The sequence below is a fragment of the Castanea sativa genome, chromosome 4, assembly GCF_040712315.1.
Source record: "Castanea sativa cultivar Marrone di Chiusa Pesio chromosome 4, ASM4071231v1".
Classification (NCBI taxonomy): domain Eukaryota; kingdom Viridiplantae; phylum Streptophyta; class Magnoliopsida; order Fagales; family Fagaceae; genus Castanea; species Castanea sativa.
Genome location: NC_134016.1, coordinates 6151204 through 6174234, shown reverse-complemented (window position 1 = coordinate 6174234; position 23031 = coordinate 6151204). Strand labels below are relative to the sequence as shown.

Genomic DNA, 23031 nt, shown 5'->3' with positions numbered 1-23031 from the left:
GGAGTGAGCAAAACAAAAAAGCCTTCTCTGACTGAGGCAGAGTGGCACTGGCTGGGTGACTGACCAGTCAGTAATGGTCGGCAAAGGAGCCCATGTCAGACAAAAACGGTTGAGGGCTAAAATGGTAAAAAGCCAAGCACAGCTGTCCCTATATAAGATGCCTTACAGTGCACGGCTAGAGAGGGGAGGCAGGGGGAACCTCTATAAAATAATGGCAAGAATCATAGAAAACAGGGGAATAAGAAAAACGCAGAGGAGAAAGGAGAGAAAGGATAAAAAAGAAAGAGAGTGAAAAAAGTAAAACGAAAGAAAAGGAAAGGATTAAAAGAAACAGAAGCAAGAGAGAAACAGAGTGAATGGAGTGATTGGCATGCACCGAATGGATCAATCTCCCTCTCCCCTTCCAACTCAATCTCTCTGTTAACCATTAAAAAAAAACAAAAGAAGAAATCTCATTCAACCCAAGTCACTTGGCCTGTTCCTTCAAAGCAACTAATTTCCCCTCAGAGAAATTAGTTGCGTTGAAGAAGTGGTTCCCTTTCCTGACGCAAGCTCCGTAAAACGGCTCATCGCGGCGGGCTAACATTTGTTTCTTTAATACGCTCCTGACTCTCCATCTAACATTCATTATTCTGATACTATAGTGTAAAACGACCACCCTTCATTGAGGCCCACTGACTATATTGCTTAAATCCCTATTATTTTCTTTTCTTTTTTTATCATATTTGCCTACTGTAGCTAACGTGATAGTTTTGCCTACTGTAAAGATCTGATCACCAAAAGGCATTGTTTGTACACAAGCTAGACTAGGAAATTTTGTTCTCAGACCGGTCCCAACTCTTCAACTCAAAAGAAAATCTTGGGCCTAGTGTAGCAGCAGGCGGCCCAGCCCAAAACTTGCAAAAAAGGCCCAACACAAAGACTCCCATCACTCATTAGCTTAAACTCCAATCAATACGATGACTATTACACTCAAGGTGATAATTGCCCCTAATTATCTCAAGTCACTTATAAAAAGGAAAATCTATCTCACTTGCTAAGGTACGTCAAAAAAGACAACAAAACACCATCTATATACAAAGTATATAAGCTGATACTGAATCAAGTATCGGAGGCTCCCCTATCGGGCAAAACCCAGTAGTCTCTTTGATCAACTTTGTTTCTTCTTGTAGATCTTAAAAGCTCGTCAAAGGCACTGGATTGGACGAGTGACCCAACTAATGATTTTTGGTATCATCAGTTTTGCGCTATCTTTAAAGAGCCTAATTAGTTATCTAGCTCTTCCTATAACAAAAGGCTCTCTTAGTCCAAAATTTGCAAGATCTCCTCCATGAAACCCCTTTCATCGTTCTCTTTCAGAGGTTGTCATTTGTCTCTTGTGTGGGAAGAAATCAAGAAATACAGATTATAAAGAATCCAAGAAAGTCAGGGAAAATTGCCAATTTGAACGGTAAAAATCGTAGTCACATTGTTCCCTAAAAAAGGTTTAAATCCAAGGTTTAAATTCAAGGAAAGGAAACACATAGTACATACCAAGAGATAAGAGAAAAGCAATGATCAAAAATGTCTTTGATGCAAGGTCATCTCTCTTGTTGTCGTTAAGAAGAGATTGCACCTTTCAAGTTCAAATGGCGACAGATTCCCTTAGTCATCGTCAAGAAGCAAGTGCTCCATCAAGAGGAGCACTGGATGACCTTTGTCCTTGAGGATGAAATATAGCACTTTTCATCTCCAAATTTCAAGAAGCAACCTAGACAGATTGCAACAGCGTTATCCAATTCTTGGGTTTCCAAGTCAAACAAGTTGATTTTCATCTAACTATTTGATGGAGGTGCTTCCGATGCTTAAGTTAGTATTAGCCTGTATATTTTGTATATAGATAGTCATTTTGTAGTATGTTTTAATGTACCTTAGCAAGTAATATGGATTGTCTCTTTTATAGGTGATTTAGATAGCTATTTGTACATAATTGGAGGTGATTATTACCTATGTGTAATGGCTATTGTATTGATGGGAGTTTAATGCCGATGAGTAATGGTTGTCTTTTAATGTATTGAATGTGCTTTTTTTTTTTTGAACAGTTTCATCTTCTTTTTCTATGATGGCCTACTAATGATGCTAGGTTATCCATCTTAATGAACGACCTTAATGATTTTTTGGACTCATCAATTGGCCCCCATTCTCAAGTTTGATTTTGCCTTGCACTGGTCAGGCTTAGGGAATTTTCTTGACTTGTTTAGATTCATACTTCTTTGTCTTTCAATTAATTTCTTCTTCGGGGATGGTGGTTTATCTAGACATGGCAAAACTACTTGACTTGAACCCGATTTGTTTTACCTGAAGCAAAAACTGGTTGACCCGTGACCCGACCCGTGTTTTTTGTGGGTCAACCCGACCTGACTCGCGACCTGACCCAAACCTGAACCATTTTTTTAATTAAATTTTTTTGTAAAAAAAATAATGAAATAAAGACAATATTGGTTTAATTGTTTGTTGTAAGTTTTAAGAAAACAATTGAGACATTTACATAACTGCATGCAAATTAATTGAAAGATGAATGATTGAACATGCCATGATAATCTGGTTATAGTATAGTTAAAAACATAGATTTAAAATTGTAGACATATGTGAAAAACATTCATAAGTGTGAAAATAGTAAAGCCAAAGTATTAAATTAACATAAATTATGAATGCTTAGACCTATTTTTTAACAATTTATGTCCAAAATAAACGGTTTTTCAAAGTAAATTACGATATATCGTAGAGTATATGTTGTTTAACAATGATATGATATTCATAAAATAGACCATGTATAAATAAGTAAATAAATAAACTTTAATGTACATCTCAAATTGAAATAGAGCCACATAATTAGTGGTCTTTGTATGCCATGTGATTAGTGGTCTTTTGTATGTACATGCCACGTAATTAGTGGTCTTTGTATGAAGATGCCACATAATTAGTGGTCTTTGTATATATATGCAACGTAATTAGTGGTCTTTGTATGCCACGTAATTAGTGGTCTTTGTACGTAGATGCCACGTAATTAGTGGTTTTTGTATGCCACGTGATTAGTGATCTTTATATGTACATATCACGTAATTAGTAGTCTTTGTATGCAGATGCCATGTAATTACTTGTCTTTGTATGCCACGTAACTAGCGGTCTTTGTATGTGCATGCCACATAATTAGTGGTCTTTTTTGGGTGAAGTTTGATGGCCTCTTTGGACGATGATCACTTGCATCATTTTTTTTTTTTTTGGGATGATCATTGCTTGAGTTGACCGAAGATCAAGTGGATTGGTTTTGTTTGTTTTCTTTTTTTGGATGGTTACTTCTTGAGTAAATCAACGATTCAATGGATTGGTTTTTAGCACAGTTACTTCTTGAGTAGACTAACGATTGAGTGGATCGGTTTTCTGCATAATTTCCAATGGATTGGTTTGGAAATTATGTAGCTTTAGGCCTCCTTGAGACTATGTCGCTTTTGGGACTTGTCGATGCTATTTCGTTTTTGACATTCTTGAGTTCATGTTGTTATCTACATCAAGTAGCACATATGCTTGCCAAAATTTTGTTAAATAAGAATTCTAGAAAAAATTCCACAGGAATAATAAGCTACCAATAGCCTAGTTGGGCCTTTTTCTTATGGGACAAAAATTACACATGAATTACCTCTTTTGTAATTCATCTAGTCACACATACATTTTTTCATGAAATTTCACCAGGTATAATTTTTATAGCATCTACAAAAATGAGTTTATGACGATAGTATTTCATGTGAATAATTAGCCCTAATTTGCTAGGGGTAGGAATTACACATTTGTAATCATATTACATTTAATCAAGAGAATAATTGGCATAGTGTAATATATATCATAATCAATTAGATGTTTTGAAATTTCTTTCGATAGAAAAATCTGCAGATAATAAATAGGTATATAATGATGATATTGACACCTTAAGCTGACGTGGCAACCTGTAATAGTGGGCCTAGATAAAACCAATAAGAGGTTGGCAGAAACAACCTACCAATTCGGTTTACATGGTAAAATATATCCACTTAACTATATATAAACATCTATCATCTCATTTTCTTTCTTTTTATGAAAAATGTTCCCTTCTTCGGTTGACTATGAAATCTGTCAACAAAGGCTTAACCACATAGCATACGATTGTCCAACTGTTGGCCGTTAACATAGAAATTATTTAAACAATAACAACTATGGTGGGGCAATAATAAGTGTCGCATTACTGACCCATAAATATGGTGCTAAAAGGAGGGTGTGATATCTAATATCTTTCCCCCATGGTGTGGTTTGAAATAATTTTAGAATTTGCTCTATTTTTTTAATAATCAGAATTTTCTCTATTCTAAGCAAGTAATGCTATATTATAAATGAGAGGAGTAGGGATCTAACTTGGCAAGAAAACCTCAACGACATTCTTAGTTGCAGGTCCATGTGGTGCCTACGCCATGATCTTTTTATGTTGGATAATTGTTTTTATATCGATTTTTTGTTGATCCATTTTGTCAAGCTTTGCTAGGCTCATTTTGCTCCAAAACAATACTAACAAATTAACAGGTCTTGATTGTTCTCAAATGATGAGCCTAATAAGTGTATATCCTTCAAGTCATATGTTTGACTGACTGCTTTAAGAAGCATTCACATAAATCTTAACTAATTCCGTTGAGAAATTAGGTATAGAAAGATGTATATACTTGTTGACTTTTTTATTTTTTTATTTTTTTTTATAGAGCAATGCTACAGACAAACTATTTTACAGCATTTTTACAAACTGCTGATGTGGCTTTAATATTTTCCAAATATTTATTGTAAGTAAAAATGTGATGTTAGTAATAGAGGCATATTAGAAATAGTAAGAATTTGCCACATTAGCAGTTTGTAAAAATGTTGTAAAATAGTTTGTGCTTATAGCATTACTCTTGTTTTATTATCATAGATTAAAAAAATATTAATGAAAAACAAGAATTTGTAATTGTTTTTTTCGGATAACGATCATTAAATATATTCATCTTACTAGTTTCATCTGATGCAGCTGCCAACAACAGTCATGGAGGTGGAAACGTTGGCAGCACGTAGACCACTTGAATTTGCTTTGGAACTGGGAATTGATTATATAGTTCTAGAAGGGGACTCTGAAAAGACACTACAAACCGGCAACACTTAGCCCAATATGGACATATTGCAAATGATATACACTAGCTTCCCTTACATCTTTTAGCTTTCACCTATTCTCATGTATATAGGCATGGCCACCAGATTTTTTTTTTTTTTTTTTTCGTATTACAAACTAATTTGAATAGCCTTCCTTAATAATATGCATTGAACTTATTCACAAAAATAATAATAATAAAAAATATAATAAAATCTTACTAGTTTCATCTAATGATACCCTTTTTTGGCCATATATATATCCACGTACAAAAATGGTGCGCTATGTAAGATTCGTATTCCTTAATCCTTCCATCCCTAATTAGTCCATGCTTCTCTTTTGGGGTGTTTAAAATTTCTTTAATGGTTGAAAATTTTAAATAGTTTTTATTATTAAGTAACCACACTAATTATTAAATAATTCCTCGAATTGAAATACTTATAATAAAATTATAATTGTAAATGACCTTTGCTAAACCCATATAGGCTAAAATGTACTAAAAATTTCACTAGCTCCCAAACAAACGTCTTTGAGGCTTGACCATAGTGTCTTTTAAAAAAATAATATAAATTTTAAAATTGAAATGTCTATAACATAATTTTCTAAAAACTATAGTTCCGTAATCAAAGCTTTAGATTCTATATATTATGGTTTCGCACACTACCGTTCCAAGTAACAAAATAATTCCAAAATAGTTAGTGTGGTTATGGGTAAAACGGTTAGGAATTTACTTAAAGTGATGATGATAGTGTTAATGATTGTTCAAGTTGTGGGGCAAAAATGGGCAAATGCCCATTTTGCAGAAAAAAAAAAGGGCAAATACCTCTTTTTCCAAACTAAATAGGGATATACTCCTCATTTGAAACTTGATTTTCTCAAAATCGAGTTTCAAAAAAAAAAAAAAAATTTGGAGCCTTATAGTGGCGTTTTAAGGAGCCTATAGTGATGTTTTAAGGACCTATAGCGGCGTTTGGTAACTCGAGCCCCATGAACTCAAGTTTCATGCAATTTTTTTTTTTTTTTTTTTTTTACTTGTAACTCAATTTCATGGAGCTCAAGTTACAAAACGCCGCTATAGGTCCTTAAAATATCACTATAGATTCCTTAAAACGCAACTATAGGGCTTAACTTAATTTTGAGAAAATCAAGTTTTAAAAGAGAGACATTTTCCTAATTAGTTTGGAAAATGGGGCATAATGTTTTTTTTTTTTTTTTTTTTTTTTTTTTTTTTGCGCGAAAAGGGAATTTGCCCATTTTGGCCAACTTGTGGTGCTAGCCAACAATCCTTCCTTTTCCGGTCTTTGTCCTTATCAACCCCCATTGATATGAAATATAGCAAGTTCCAAGTTGGTAAGATCCAACCTCGTAATACAAATGACGACCCTTTATTAAAGCTGGCACGTCAAATAAAAAAAAGATGTAGGAACAAGTGTAATAAGGAACTTAAAAGAAATAATCCTACCTTCACAACCCATAATTTAAAAGTTTGCTATGATTTATGCATTGCGGAAGAATTGTTGAAAATACCTGTAGATTCTACTAAAAAATATGCTCAGACCGTAATGCAAAAGCAGAAAAGCTATTTATTTTGTAAGGTAAGGTTTTCCTTTTACTATTGTTCTCCTTTAAAATGATAACATATCTTTTGATGCATGCTATTTTGGGTTAATTACCATTAGTTGTTTTGGGCATGATTTGGGTAGGGGTTACATATTGTTGATTTCTTTCTATGTAATGTTAGTTGTTTTGGCATTATTTAGTAGGGTTTAAATATAATTAATTTCTTTCCTAGGTATGACTTATGAATACTTCTGAGGCTGCTGACCTTTAAACATGGACATATATATACTTAATAACATTCCATTTTTGTAACCTAACTTTAACCTAGTCTGATAAGGATGAGTTAGACTTGGTTCTAGGAAGTTCAAGATCCAACTCCACTATGATCTTAATTTTGGCTTCAAACCTCACATGCATTCACAAGTCTTCTTATTTAACTTATGTATTGATTTGGTCAAATACTGCTAATTTTAGTTCATCAAAAAAAAAATCACTTTATGTTGCATTTTGCAATATATATATATATATATATATATATATATATATATATATATATATATATATATATTATAAATAAATAACTTGAGATATATATAAATACCACCATATGCCTTGGGATTGGATTTTATTTAGATGTCTTTTTATTTCCGTTAGAAATTTATAAGATGGAAATGAAACACAAAATTATATTAATTTCTTCGTGTATATGATCTATGTAGGTGTTCTACAATCTCTCTCACACAAATAGACCTGACCCACCATTGACATACTCTTTCTTTTGGGTTTAATTTTAACCCAATAATACATGTTTTAGTTGTAGGAGTCATCATTAACAATTGGAATGTTAAGGTGTGATTGGTTTCCTAGATATAATTTATTTTATTTCCTAATTTAACTAAGAAACTCCTAAGGGCTTATAAGCTAAATTAGAATTTAAAAAAAAAAATGTCTAGAATCAAAAGGCATGGATCTAGAAGGTTGATTATGTGTTGAGAATATGTTAGACAACACATAACGCCTATCAAGAAGAATAGTGCCTCATTTCAAATATAATCTTAAACATCACCATTTAAAGAATGACTTAAACTATTTGGCATTTGATTTTAAAAAGAATCATATGTTTGTTCATGTGAAATGAAATAATGATCAAGCTAATCCTAGGATGATGTTTAATCTATGATAAAATGACATGTATTTATCTTAAAATGACATGTAATATATTCTAGGATAATATGTCAATGCATGACATGTATAATCCATCCTAAGATGACATGTGGATGCATGACATGTATAATCTATATATCCTAAGATGACATGTATCTATCCAAAGATGAAATGTAAACAATTTATTTTAAAAAGTAAGATAAAACAAACATAAACATGTGATTGTATGACATTTTCTAAGAGAGAAAGATTGCATTAATGAGTTAAGTAAAGCTAACCTTACTCCAAAGCATAGTTTAACAAATGCAATTTTCAATTCTCTCTCTCCCAAACTATTTTATCTCATACAAAAGACGCAAAGAAATAACAAGAAAACGGTAAATTCCTAGGAAGTTTGAAAATAATGACATGTGACAATTTATTAATTTTTAAGGAAAAAAAAAAAATTGTATTTTGGCACAAAATGAGATTGAAAATGCATTTTTGTGGCACTAAGGGCATTGTATAATTTTTGGAAACTTTGGGTCAAGAAGCAATTTTGAAAAAACGTTGTTTGGTCCACAGATTGGCCTTTGAATGGTTGAAGGTTAAGTGGGTTTTTGTCTGAATGTGAGTGGGCTGGCGTGGAAGTGGTTATTGGGCCAAAGAAATTCAGATTGGGCTGTTATTGGGTTCAAATTCAGTGGCCTGGCTCTAATTTTCGCCCGCGCACACACACCACGGGTTGGCCTTTGGGATTATGTGAGCTGATGGGTATGAGTGAACCAAAAGGGATCTTGAGTTGGAGCAGAGTTTAAAGGTTAAGCTGGCGGCAGTTTTTGATGCGTGGGCTTGGGCATTTTTAGTGGAGTGGGCTTATGTGGTTTTTTTTTTTAAATGGTAGCTGACCCAAATGGATCCAATCCGGCCTAAACACAAACCCCACTCAACCAATCTTATCTTATCTTTATGTCTTTTTTCCACTAGCCGGATTTTGGGTATTTTGGTTGATTTGTGAGGGTAGTGTTGTGGTTATTGGGTTCACCGTGGGATTAATTTTGATTTTTGGAGTGATAGTCTCTTATGGGTGATTGCTAAGATTAGATTTTTGTGTTAGGGGGTTGTGTTTGATTGCCAAGAAAGTGTAAGAAAGTGAGAAAAAGAAAATTTTAATTCACCTTTTGATTATTATTTTTTTCTGATGTGAAATTTTTTATTTTTAAATTTGTCAATTAGGATTTTTTTATCATTTTCCTGTGTAGACATTTTTTTTTAGTTTATTAATAGTGAGGATTAAACTGTTAACAAAATGTAAAAATCAAATTAACTGTGATCCCAAAATATAGGGACCACCAAAATGTATTTTCGCCAATTTATTTTTCTTAGTTTAGCCTTGGAAATGAAAATAGTTTCACTTTGTAAGTGGGTACATAATAGTTTGAGATACCCTTTTATGTAAGAATTCCATTGAAGGGTCCAACAACTACGTGATGGAAAAAATAAATTTCTTTCATTCCTTACACTTCTTCTCTTGGACTAGGCAAGATTGATTCAAAGTTCTCATGTGAGAACAAAAAAATTTATTATCTAAGAGAGTTGGCACCCAACTAACTCTTTATTATTTTCATTTATTTCATACATAAGATCTAATATTCAGTTACAATTAAAGAAAAAATTGTAACATGGTGAAAAATAAAAAAGTGTTAGTAAAAATATCCTAACAAGAAAGATTATCACCAGGTGCAACACCAATTTGAGTACAGTACTGTTGGTAATACTGGATTCGAGACTGAACTTTACTAGGTTCTTTACCATCACATTCAACAGCACCATTAATAGCTCGAATTGTCGCTCCAAAACCTTGGCTTACAGATTGGTGAACATTGCTCATCCAATACCATAAGGCAGTCTTAAACGAGATATTCGCATCATTGGCAACAGTTTCAGGAGAGCCTAGCCCATCAAACTGATTTGCATTTCCAGCTGCTCCATAATTGTAATTCCAGGTTAGTTGAAGTGGTCCACGACCATAGTATCGTTTGCTAGGATTGCATGGATAGTCAGTCCTGGTTGTGTCACAATAGTTTTCCGTGGTTGGAACATCTCTTTCTTCTATATAGCATAAACCTGTCCAAACAACAACATTTTAATTCAACTCTCAGGGATAAGTCCTTGCAAATAATATGTTTGCCTTTGGAAAGGCCTAAAAAGTAAAAAATTTGGGTTTTCTTTTTTGGATTTGGCTTATGTACTTTTTTTACTGGAAGCGTCATTTTATTTTAAATACACAAGAGTAAGTAGTAGCAGATTTTGATGTCCACCTTTTATTTAATTAATGGTTGATGTGTCAATTTCTTATCAAAATAAAATGAGATTCTAATTTAAAAAGTGTGGAAGGTACGTCAAATTCTTCTTTTTTTTAAGCTATATTTTTAGGTCAAACTTATAAATTTCCTCATTTTTATTTACTGTAATTTCTTTTTGATGAAATTATTTATATTACCTTCAGAAAATAAAAAATCAATAAAAGCCATCCAATCGCACTATTATTATATAATTGTAACTTAAATACACGACTATTACGCACAAATATGCATGTCTATGATTTTATATGCATAGTCATACGTACATACCATTCTAATATGAAAACTATGCAAATATCTGTTATAAAGCTATTGTTTGTTTAAGATAATTTATTTTTAATGCCTTATTATGCTTAAAATGTTCATTAATTATGGTAAAAATACGGTTCTACATAATATAAAGTAAAGCTCCAAAAAAAAAAAAAAAAAAAAAATTGTATCTTCATCTTATTTTCATTTTCAAACTTCGGAAAACCAATGTTGCCCTTTTATTTTCTGTTGAGGCTTATTAAACTAAATTGTAATTTGATAAATCGCATTAATTAAACAACATATATATAACATTTAAAGTCTTATTTTTCTGATAGAATATATCATTTATAGTCTGTAACAAAATAAATTAATAGGAGAAAATATTATCTACAGAATAGGCTACAACCATAATTGCTCATATAGTACTATATATGTTTCTAAATAATTTATAATAACAAAGTTAGAGAGGGGATCAAGAACTTACTTCCAGTCTCATGTGTAACATGGGCAAAGAAAGCTGCAATCTCACGTTTACCATCATCACTAGAACCAGACTTGGCAAACTGATTATAAGAATTAAGAGCATCAAGAAATGCAGCTCTTGTGTAGAAGCTCTTTCCAGGACAATCTCCTTGGGCCTGGTTAAGTATCCCATTGAAAAAGGCTTCTGTCACAATATCAGGGACTGAAACATCATTAGTCGTTGTGGTACAAGGTCCTGATTTGCACCCCTCGCCACAGTATTCAGCAGTAGTGCCACAAAAGTCATATTGGCTGCAACATTCGTTTGCAGCACAATTACAAGCACCCTTCACATTTACTGCTAGGATTCCAACTATAACGAGAGTTAGCAGACCCTTTTGTAAGCTAAGAGCAACCATTTTCTTAATGAGGTTTGAGGAATATATAAAATGTGTGAGATGAAGAATTAGGTTGTGATATGTATTTATAATGCAACGTGGGGTGAGAAATATCTATTTTTTTAATGAAGATATTTCTTTGATCTTCTAGAAAAGTAAAAGGCGTGTGAGTTTAAGGTCAAGGTCATTGTCGACTTTGACTTTGACTTGTCGAAAGCATAGCTAGTTTTTCTTCTTATGTACCCTCGATAAGATAACGCGTTAATAATGGGCCAACTACCGGTGCCAGCCAGCCATCTTAAAATTTTGGGCAAATAAATTAGACTGCTTGGGCCTGACGCCTGAGGTTTATTGAAGAAGAAATTTTGTATTCAAAACATTTTTATGCCGAAATAAATTTAGTTTTCTTGCATTTGTATTTTGTTGGAAGGATAGAAAACTAAAAAGATGAAAAATTTATTTATTTGGTGGAGAAAAAAAATGAATAGATGTAAAATGAAGTTAGTATAAATTTATAATTATGTTCTTATTAAAAAAAAAAAAAGTAACTCTTTTTGAGAAATAAATTGTATTTCTGCAAGTGCATGAAAAAAAAAAGAAAAAAAAAAAAGCCACCGACGTAGAATCAACCCATGTACGCAAGTGCACGTGGGCATTTTCGTCCATGTGCACTTGCACATTTTCTCCCCATTTCACCGTTTGAATGTTTCATATATATCTTCTCCAAAAAAAAAAAATGTTTCATATATATATATATATATATATATTTTATATAAAAGGTTTGTCCTCAAATCATAAGCATCTTTGAAATAGTCGCATATGTACTTTGAGACTCTTCTTGAGCTTCTTGATCTTATTTATTGTTCCATTCGAAGCCTTAAATTACTTAAATTTTTGTAACTTTGCCTTTAATTGAGATAAACTGTTCAAAAATATGCTTTATATCGAGATTGCATGTATTGTTTTGTGATGCTTTATCTCAAAGTAGTCTATGTCAATTTACTCGGAATTGCAGCTTAGTCTAGTAGGTCAACTTAGTCATTTTTAGGAATTTAGTCACTTATGATTTCTCATTCTCTCAATTGCTAACTTATATAGATATTTCAAAAAGTTCCATTAAGTTAGGCGTTTCTGGACCCCATATCTAATGGTGTTCACTAAACCGCAAAAATCACACAAAAACCGCATGCAAAATAGCATAATCGAACTGCACTGTACCGCACCGCAAGTAACAATGCACTGCACTGCACCGCAAGTAACAATGCACTGCACTGCACCGCACCACACCGCATGGTGCAGTATGGATCGTGTGGTTGCGGTTTTATAATAATAAAAAAAACCATACAAACCGCACCGTACTACACCCTCTCTATATATTAATATATTTATTTATTTTTAATATTAAATTTATTATTAATAGTTTAATAACTCTAGTTTTCAAAAAAAAAGTTTGATAACCCTAGTAAGTGTTGACTAGGAAAGCCAGCATAAAATAAATAAAAACTAGCTCAATAGTTTAAAGTTTGGCCCAAAATAAAAGAAAAAATTAGTTTGAGTTGGGTAGGAAAAACCCAAAATTTGAAATATATATTAACTTCAAATCATTCAGACTGCATGTCATACACCACACCGTACATGTGACTGCAAAAATGAAGTGCAGTGCGGTTATAGTTTTGATTAAACTCTAAACCGCACTGCACCATACTGTACAACATTACATATGTGACCACAAAAATAAGATGAGTGCAGTTATGATTTTGGCTAAATAGCACCGTAAAGGGTGGTGCTAAAAATAACCCAAAACCGCATCACATCGTATCGCGAAAACCCCTACCCATACACTTATCTATGAAATTAGATAATCACTTCAAGCTAACACAAGTTGCCAGAAGGTTTATCTCAAATAACTTGCAACTATCAATAAAAGACTAAAATTTTCAAACACAAGTACATGTCTTTTGGCATTTAGGGTTAACGAACCAGCAGGTAAACACCAAAGCTCACAGCATAGAATATACTAAAAAAACATGTGATTATCAAGAAAGAAAGGAAGGGAAAGCCTGAAATTTCAGCTTATATATGAGCCATTTAAATATGGTGATGATAGCCACAAATCTTTACATTTGTTAATCATTTAGTTAGGTTCCAAGCATAATCCATCACCCACTTCCTCATTTCCTAGCCACAGCCACTAGAGACAACCTCTTATTTTGATATTCAGCACCATGGCCAAATGAGCTAAGCTTCACTACCATGTAATTGCCCCAATAAATTTCCAACAAAAGGGGAAAAATACCATTTTTGTCTCTATATTTTGGGATCCCTTTTAATTTATTCCTCACTTTTTCCCAACAGTCAATTGAGTTCCCATAATTTTTAACTTTCTGTCAAGTTAATCTCTAAGACTCTATGTCATCATCTTAGTTAAAAATAACTTGATTGCAAATTAAAAATAATAATGATCAAATTATTTGCTGGGAAAAATTTAGGACCAAATTAAAAATAACTTCAAAATATAAGGACCAAAATGATATTTTCACTAAACCAGTATTGATATTGGTACTTGACATTCAAAGATTTATAGCATAGGCTGTAAGTACATGGAGGCAAGTGGCTAAATGATGAAGGTCAACTAGATGTATTCAATCACACAAAAATTAGATGAATTTCGAAGAGAGAGAGAGACATGGTTCCTGAAATGTGAAAAAGAAGCCCCTCTTGTGTGAGAAAAAAAAAATCATAGAAACCTATGTTAATTATGTTGGCACTGTGGTTCGAACTAGAGCGCGAGTTCATTAAAGTGTGACTTTTCAAACTATATTTCCATGTTTTCATTGGGTCTTAAAATTAACTAGAAACTGCAAAGCCAGTATCTAGTTTCAATTTCCTTTGCATTTTAAGATTTGGAAACAATTTTAGTTTTATGTTTTTTTGGCATGACCTTTAATTTCCTTTCACCAAGTCATTTTCAGAAACAAACTATCTAATTCTATCCACTTTATATTTTGGTTGATTTTATTTAAGGATGAAAGTATATGTGATTGTGAGTTATATACATACATACATATATATATATGGGCTATTTTTGCCTTTTCTTTTTGTGATTTGGAAACTTTTGTGTGCTTTTTTTAGTGCCCTTGAATATTATTTCTATTTTGCTTTTCGGTTTCTTGTATTTTTGGCATGACCTTTCAAAGGGTTGTGAATATTAAACCAATGGAGGAAATAAATTATTTTATTTCACCAATCCGCCATGACCTTTTCCAAATTGCACACCTATAGTTAAACAAGAAATTTTCAAATTCTAATCAATCAATTGAATTACAGACTTATAATTATGCATGACCTTTTCCTAAAGCAAAAGACATTAAAATATACCAAAACTTTCACTATCTCCCAACCTATCTTCGATGTTTGGCCATAGGGTCTTTTAAAAATAGAATTTAAAATTTTATGGTGTATAACATGGAATTTTCTTACAACTCTTACATGATTAATTAAAAGTTTTAAGGCTATATATTATGGTTTCATACTATAAATCCAAAGATTGTACAAGAGCGAGATAATGGTGTCAATCATTGTTCAAGTCGTAGTGCTGGTCCGAATCGTCACAAAATGATGCAAAAAATAACAAGAAAAATTCCCAAGTTAAAAAATTTGACCCTTTATGAGAGTTGGCAAGAAAAATATGAAAAATATGCAGTAGGAAGTGCAAAAAGAAACTTAAAGGAGCCGAGCTTGGCATGTCCTTTGGTTTTCATAATTGTTATAATAAATGCCCCGATGAAGAAATGCATAGAATATCTAAAAATAATATTCTAGAAAAATTGATGAAAGTAAAATGAAAATGCTATTAATTTCGTAAGGTACATTATCCTTCATAATTTTGACATAATTTGTGATGGATTTTAGTTTTCATTAGTTTTAGTTCTTTCAGCATAATTTTGATTTAGGGTTGCATTGAGTTTATTCATTTCCTAAGTATGACTAATGAATATTAGTGAGGTTGATCTTTGAATCAAGTGGGGGATGGATGTCCTACGCCAATACAATTTTTTTACTATAACTTTGAACCTAATCTAATAAGGATTACTCAGATTCTTGCACATAAGGTTTGAGTTGATTCTTTGACTTTAATTGAGTGTTGACTACTCTCAATTCTAACATTATAAGTTTCTGGTGTGTTCTTAGTCATTGAGTCAGGGATAGAGTCATGACTTGGAGATAAGGGGGAGTGGGATGGTTTTGTTGCTGGCTACTTACGGCATTTCCGCTATTGCGTGGCCACTGGGGCCTGGGGGTATTTTTTTTTTTGATAATACTTGCTTCTATTGTGGTGTAAGGACAAAGCTATTTAACTTGTTTAAAATTTTTTAAAGGTTCAAGTTGTTTGTTTTGGAAAAAAAAAATGGTGAATTAGACTTAATTTGTTTTAGCTTTGCTATTGGTAATTCATTTTGTTGGATTAGTTTTTTTGGGTTGTATATTTTGTTTAAAAATTTAGATCTATAAATTTTTTTGATGGCCTATAAGAGGAGAAAAATGCTACAACTACAATTTTTTTTTTTTTTTACAATTTCTTTTACAAGTTGCTAATGTGGTGAGTGGTTATTAGTAATTAAAAAATTGATGCAAGTGGTAGGCCTAGACGCGAACTAGTAAAAATTTACTGCCTCAATAATAATTTTAAAATATTGTAAAAAAAACTTTATGACTGTAGCATTATTCTTAAAATGGTATCAATGAGATTATTAAGGTTGGCAAAGTGTAATTTTAGTGAACAAAATTGATAAAATTACTCTCTCTCTCTCTCTCTCTCTCTCTCTCTCTCTCTCTCTATATATATATATATATATATATATATATATATATATATATATATATATATATATATATATCTATGTGTGTGTGTACACACACATACACTAATATTTAAAATTAAAAAAAAAAATCAACCAACCCATTTAATTTAGTTTTTCGTAGCAATTAGATAAGAAAATGCATCAATGGTCAATTATTCTCTTAAACATTTCCAATCCATCTATGAAAATGCATGGAGGGTCTAGTACTAAAATAATGATATATTTCTTAAGGTACAAATTAATGCAATTCATAAGGTCACTCCTTTTCCTCCTCCTCCTCCTCATCATCATTATGACCCTCCCCACTTACACATCCACCATCAAGGTGTACTATGATATACAAACACCTCCATAAACTCCCCCATATAGATCAGCTCCAAGGACATAACCAACGTTTGCTTTTATCGCACAATCTCCTTCTTCCCGATCTCCTTCCGTTATGCTTGTATTGCCAAGTTTAAGACCAACTCCGCTACGATCTTAATGTCTGCTTCCACCTCATTGGCCTTTATAGGTCTTCTCATTTCACTTACATAGTAATTTGGGATTAAATACTTTAAATTTACCACCGCACACTCTTGATGCGATAGTCACTCCATAGGTATAAGTGCTTGTAAGGTGTGGGGGGCAAAGACCGGAGTTCAAGTCTCCAGGAAGGACCTTCACACACATATACACTTAGATTTGATTAGAGTAAAAATTCTATCTTGTATAAAAAAAAAATACTTTAAATTTAAGTCCATCCAAATAATTTATATTATGTTACATTTTACAATACATTTATATAAATAAATAAGTAAATAAACTAATATATGAAGACATTAACACCACCACATGTCTTGGGATTGAATTTATTTGTATTTAAAAAAAAAAAAGTATATACATGCAGAACGTAAAATTTTACATAATATTTCTTTGCATGCCTTTTCTTTGATTAATCTCAAACGAACATGATTTTTATAAGTATTATTAATTCTCTTATGTACACAATGTTTTTGAAGCTGTGTTTGTTAGAAGAAAAACATTCATGTCAACTAACCTTATTCACCACATAAGTGTCAAAAAACATAATTTACCTTGTCATTGCTTGCTACTGAAGTGCCAAAAGCGATCGCTTGTGTTAGTGAGCTGATCTGAACCTATCGTCATATCCTTTCACAATCGAACAAAAAAACAAAAACACGATAGATGTGTGTGCTGGCAAAGGTGATTCCTTCAATGCCACACCATGAATGAAAAACAAATCATGGTGATTAAAGATAAATCATTCTATACTAAAAGTGTGACTCATTAAATGCCACAATATATCATCACAAGATTATCAGCATCTAAAACCACGTCTACCTAATGAAATATTCGCATCAACCAAACTCCCTCTTGCAATGTTGCTATAAGCACTATATATTTTGTGTCCATAGTAGATAGAGCTATGCATGGATGCCTTTTACTACTCCAGCAAACTTCCCCTTTACTAGTTTTAAAAAAGCATATCCTATCATGGATTTATACTTGTCTCGATCACTACCCCAATCTGCATCACTATAGCCAACAAAGTGAAGTTTCTACCCAGGTAAAAGAGTGAGTAATTCACCATTCCACAGAGGTATTAGAGAATTCTCTTGACTGCTTTTGCTTCAACAAGTCTAGAATTTGATTGGAATATATTGAATAAGCCAACTACATAACATATATTTGGCCTAGTTCACATCATGGTGTACACCACACTACCCACGATAAAATATGGAACTCGAATCATCTCTCGTCTTTCTTCATAGGCTTTAGGACACATTTCTAAGCTTAAGGCCTCACTTTTGTAAATAGAAGTATCGTTGGGTTTATAATTATGCATTTTAAAGCGTTTAAGAATTTTCCTAATGTTAACCTGTTAAGCTAAACCAAGAATTCTGTTTGAATAATCTCTAAAGATTGTAACTCTAAGAATATATTATTCTTCACTCATGCCCTTCATTTCAAAATTAGAGTAAAATCACCCTTTAGTGACACTAATCACTTCTTTGTCATTTCCTATCAACAAAATATGGTCTACATACAAAGATAATATTATAAAACTCTTTTTGAACTATTTTACATACCCGCAATGGTCTTCTTCAATCATCATGAATCCATTCAAGAATTTGGCTCGGTGGAATCTTAGGTTTTATTGCCTGCTAGAGGATTGTTTTAAACTAATTAAAGATAATTTAAACTTGCAATTTTTTTATTTTATTTTTTTCATTGGCCTCAAAAGCAATTAGTTCATCCATATTTATTTCCTTGTTTAGTTTTCCACTAAGAAATGTTGTTTGAACATCCATTTGGAATAATTCTAAATCCAGATATGCGACATATAAGAATTAGAAAAATCTAGGCAAACCTTACTCCATGGGAGAACATTTTCTTGTAAACAATACCTTCCTTTCGGGTATTGCATTTCGCAAAAAGGCATGCTTTATACATTTCTTTTGATCCATCCAACTTAGTCTTAGTTTACTAAATTTGGATTGCTAAAATTGGATTAAAAATATGTGATTCAAACTAGTCATTCCTCGCTTAATCATGCAAATTACATAATTTGTGGTTTTTGTGATGAAAATGTTATTAATGTGATTGTGGTACTTGTTGTAGATGACATGCATACTACTGTTGGCGCATATATTTTCGTATGTGACTTGTATTGGTGGTGGATCTATTGTTGATGGCGGTGGGATGTATTGTTGATGTGGTTATTGAATTTGTTAATGACATATTGCTATTGTTAGTGCATATATGATTTTATATGATTGAATATTAATGGGGATAGGGATGTACTTTTGATGTGGTTATTAGTGGAGAATGTATTTTTTGAAGTTCTCCTTCACTAGAGAATTATAGGGTCCGTTTGGTACGTAATTTTGAGCAATAATTTTCAGTTTTTAAATAACATTATACATATTTACAAGCACTTTTTCACCTACACGTATTTGTAAAAAATACAAACAATGTTACTAGAATAACATTACCAAACACCCCCATAAGGTTCTTGGCGGTGTAACGCTTTATTATTGATGCATTTTTTGTGTTAGCATAATTTTATTTTGACGTTAATGAAATTATTATTATTATTATTATTATTATTATTATTATTATTATTATTATTATTATTATTATTGTGGTGATTGTTGTTGATGTTGTTAAATGAATACATTTTTTAGTTGGTTCTTTGTTGTTATGCACTGTTTATACAATTTGCATTGCAATAAATTTTTTATATTTATTCATTTTAATCTCAAATACTGTAGGCCAATGTTGGAGGAGGAGATCACAATGTGAAACGTAGAAGATGACCCTAAAAATAACAGTGATTCTCATATGGAAGACATTAATACAAATGATGATTGATCTTTCACTATTTATATTTTCAAGCTTGGTGAAGAATAATAAAACTCTCATGTGTTATTGAACCACTGACACTATTTAAAGACCTTTAAATTTTCCATTGTTTAATTATGGATTATTGCTTATGAGGTTCATGTTAATTTATATGTTAATCATTTTATATCTAGGAGTATTGATGTTTCTCAAATAAAGTAAAAATGACGTAATATTTTTATGGCGTACATTTTTGTCGTACGTGAAATTAGTCATAGCTGTTTTATGATAGAAATGTTTGGAGTAAAATGAGTTTTTACCCTTATTTTTTTAAAAATATTCAGTAAATTGTCTATATTTTGAAACTATTAAGAATTGTGTCTCTGTTTTGAAACTCAATTTTTAAAAAATTGAGTTTTTCATAGAACTCAATTTTTAAAAAATTGAGTTTTCCATAGAGCTCGATTTTATGATTATTGAGTTCTAAGTAAGTTTTTTCCACTCTAGAGGAGCATCTGTTAGATAATTAAAACTTACTTAAAACTCGATTTTTAGAAAATCGAATTTCAAAATAGAGACACAATGTATAATTAAGGAAGTCAATACCGTACCGGAGGCTATACCGGTTTAACCACCGGTACGATATATTTCGGATACCGGTCAATATCGGTGTACCGTTTCGGGTTTACCGCTATTTTATATATATACACACACACGCACACACACACACACCAAAATCTCTAGAACCATGTTTATAGGTATATAATATTTCACTTATATTATAGTAAATATAAAAGGTTATCATAAAACATTACCTCAATTCAGAACAAATTATTCATAGTTTTAGACTTTAGTATCAATTAAAAAAAAAAAAATACAATATAAAAAATAGAAAACTTAGTTGTTCATTGCATACTAAGAAAACAAATAATACTAATTAGTTAATGTAAATAAGTTACCATTATGTCCATACAAAAATTCAAAAATTACAAACCTAAAAAAAAACTTTTTTTGTACCGACCAGTACGCCCGGTACCGGTCGTTATTGCCCAAAATTGGCCAATATGGCCGGTGCACGACCGATATTTTTTTGGGTACAAAATAGAAGTGTACCGGTACCGGTGCACTGGCCAGTAGGTCGGTACCGGTACGATATCAACCACTCTGTGTATAATAGCTTTAAAACATGGACATTGTGTTAAATATTTTTAAAAATAAGAGCGAAAAAACCCATTTTTCCCAATGTTTTGTTACAAATAAAGTATTAGATAGCCTTTCTTTCTTTTCTTTTTTCTTTTTTTTTCTTCTATGGAGCTGTTTTCATGCAAATAACATTAGCAATTGAGAGATTTTCAACGATGCCCAAAGTTTATCGTAAAAGGTAAATGGTCGTCTTGAAAATGAATCTCAACAAAAAATCTAAGTATTTACGATGACTTTTAGTCATCATAAAAGTATATTAATGACGGAATGGGTGTCTCTAAAACTATTCAAAAAAAAAAAAAAAAAAAAAGACCAACACTGAGTAGTACTGAAAATAAATTTATATATAGTATTCTTTATTATTTATGTGCCCATTGAAACTATACGGGCCATACAATGGGAGAGTTCTCTCCTTAGGAGTAGGGTGCAAATGAAACTTGATCCCAACTTTACCAACAAGGCGAGTTGGCATCATTTATTTCCTTCTAATCCAAACATCAAATCAAAGCAAGCATTGGCACTGAAGAGTAAACAAATGGTGCTCCTAGCAAGTGAGATTATCGCCTGGAGCAACACCAAGTTGGTCACAATATTGAGTGTAGTACTGGACACGGGCTTGGACTGTACTAGGGTTTCCACCATTGCATTCAATGGCACCATTGATGGCTCGAATGGTAGCACCAAAACCTTGGCTTACGACTGGACGAACATTGGTCATCCAAAACCACAAGGCGGCCTTAAAAGAAATAACCACATCTGTAGCAACAGTTTCAGGAGAGTTTAATAAGTCGATCTTAATGCTAGTTCCAGCAGCACCATAATTGTAATTCCATGTTAGCTGAAGTGGTCCACGGCCAAAGTATTTTTTGTTAGGGTTGCATGGATACTGTGTTGGTCTTGTCACAGTAGTCTTGTGATGCACCATTAATCTCTTCTATGTAGCAAAAATCTGCCCAAAGATAAACATATTAATTTCGCTTCACCTTCATGTAAACCTGTGCTTTAAACTATGAATTATCAAATCTCTCCCGGCCCAAATCTGTGTTTTTTATGATCATATATGTCTGACTATAAGGAAAAGTTGCTTAATTAAAAAAATATAAAAAAGTAGAAGATAGATAGTGAAAATTAGATTTAAAAAAGTAAAAAGATGTTTAAAAGTATAACTTGATAAAGTAGAAATAATCAATAGTGATCTAGATGAAAATATATTCAATTGTAAGTCATATATTATATATATTTTTTAACTAAGTAATTACAACATGTAGAGAATGATGATTTGAACAATAATTATTCTTTATAAAGAAATCATACAATACCACTAATCTACAAGCATTCTGGTGTATACTATATATTATACAATTCAAAAATAACTTAAATGCAAAATAATTATTATCTAATTATTATTATTGTTAATTTAGATTAGAAACAGAAATTAGTTACTTAATATATGACATCAACTAAATTGGATATTATGAGTGATTTGGTGCATGCGTCTTTTATTGCATGTCTGCATGAGTATGATATGTAGTAAATTAATTAATATTTATTAAGATGGAGTAATATCTTACGTCCAGTCTCATGAGTAACATGAGCAAAGAAAGCTGCAATTTCACGCTTGGAATCATTTGCAGAATTAAGATTTCCAAATTGATTGAACGAATTGAGAGCATCTAGAAACGCTGCTCTTGTGTAGAAGTTCTTCCCTGCACAACTTGCATTGGTCTGATTAATTATCCCATTAAAAAAATCTTGAGTCACGATATCTGCTACTGAATCACCATTGGTACTTGGTGTAGTAGGTGATCCAGAAGTACAAGGACCTTCTTTGCAGCCCGGGCCACAGTAGTCATTGCTGGTACCACAAAAACCGAATTGGCTGCAACATAGGTTTGCTGCACAACTACAATTTTGACCCTTCACATATCCAGGCACAAATCCAGCTAGGATTCTGACTAGAACAAGGGTTAGTAAATTCTTTTTCAAACTAAGTGCAACCATCTTGGGAAGCTGTATGTGAGCAAAGAATGAAGAAGATAATTGTGTGATGAAAACAGGGTTAAGCATTTGATATTTATAGTGCAATATGTGGTGTCAAACCCTATGGAAGTTTCACTATCAATTTGATAGTAATGGTGATTTCAAGATGGCGTATACGGTATTGGTCTTCTTGTTAGAATTTGATTTTGTCAATAGGACAAGTACCAGTCATTGTTCCGGTCTTTGAATAAGGTAATTGTGCATTTGTTCTATTCTTGTAG

General features: G+C 32.2%; 1 protein-coding gene and 1 pseudogene across 1 annotated transcript in view; both read right to left on the bottom strand.

Annotated features, from left to right (window-relative positions):
• The window catches only part of LOC142630389 (endochitinase-like), a 46616-nt gene extending 35177 nt beyond the window's left edge, over positions 1-11439 (bottom strand). Inside the window, exons 1-4 of the mRNA XM_075804378.1 lie at positions 10982-11439; positions 9605-10009; positions 6148-6156; positions 734-769 (exon numbers count right to left, since the gene is read on the bottom strand). Of these exons, the coding sequence (XP_075660493.1) occupies positions 734-769; positions 6148-6156; positions 9605-10009; positions 10982-11378 (847 nt within the window). The 5' untranslated portion in view covers positions 11379-11439. The remainder of the gene's footprint in view (positions 1-733; positions 770-6147; positions 6157-9604; positions 10010-10981) is intronic.
• Positions 11440-21308: 9869 nt separating this feature from the next.
• Positions 21309-22788, bottom strand: LOC142631590 (endochitinase EP3-like; annotated as a pseudogene).
• Positions 22789-23031: the final 243 nt, after the last annotated feature.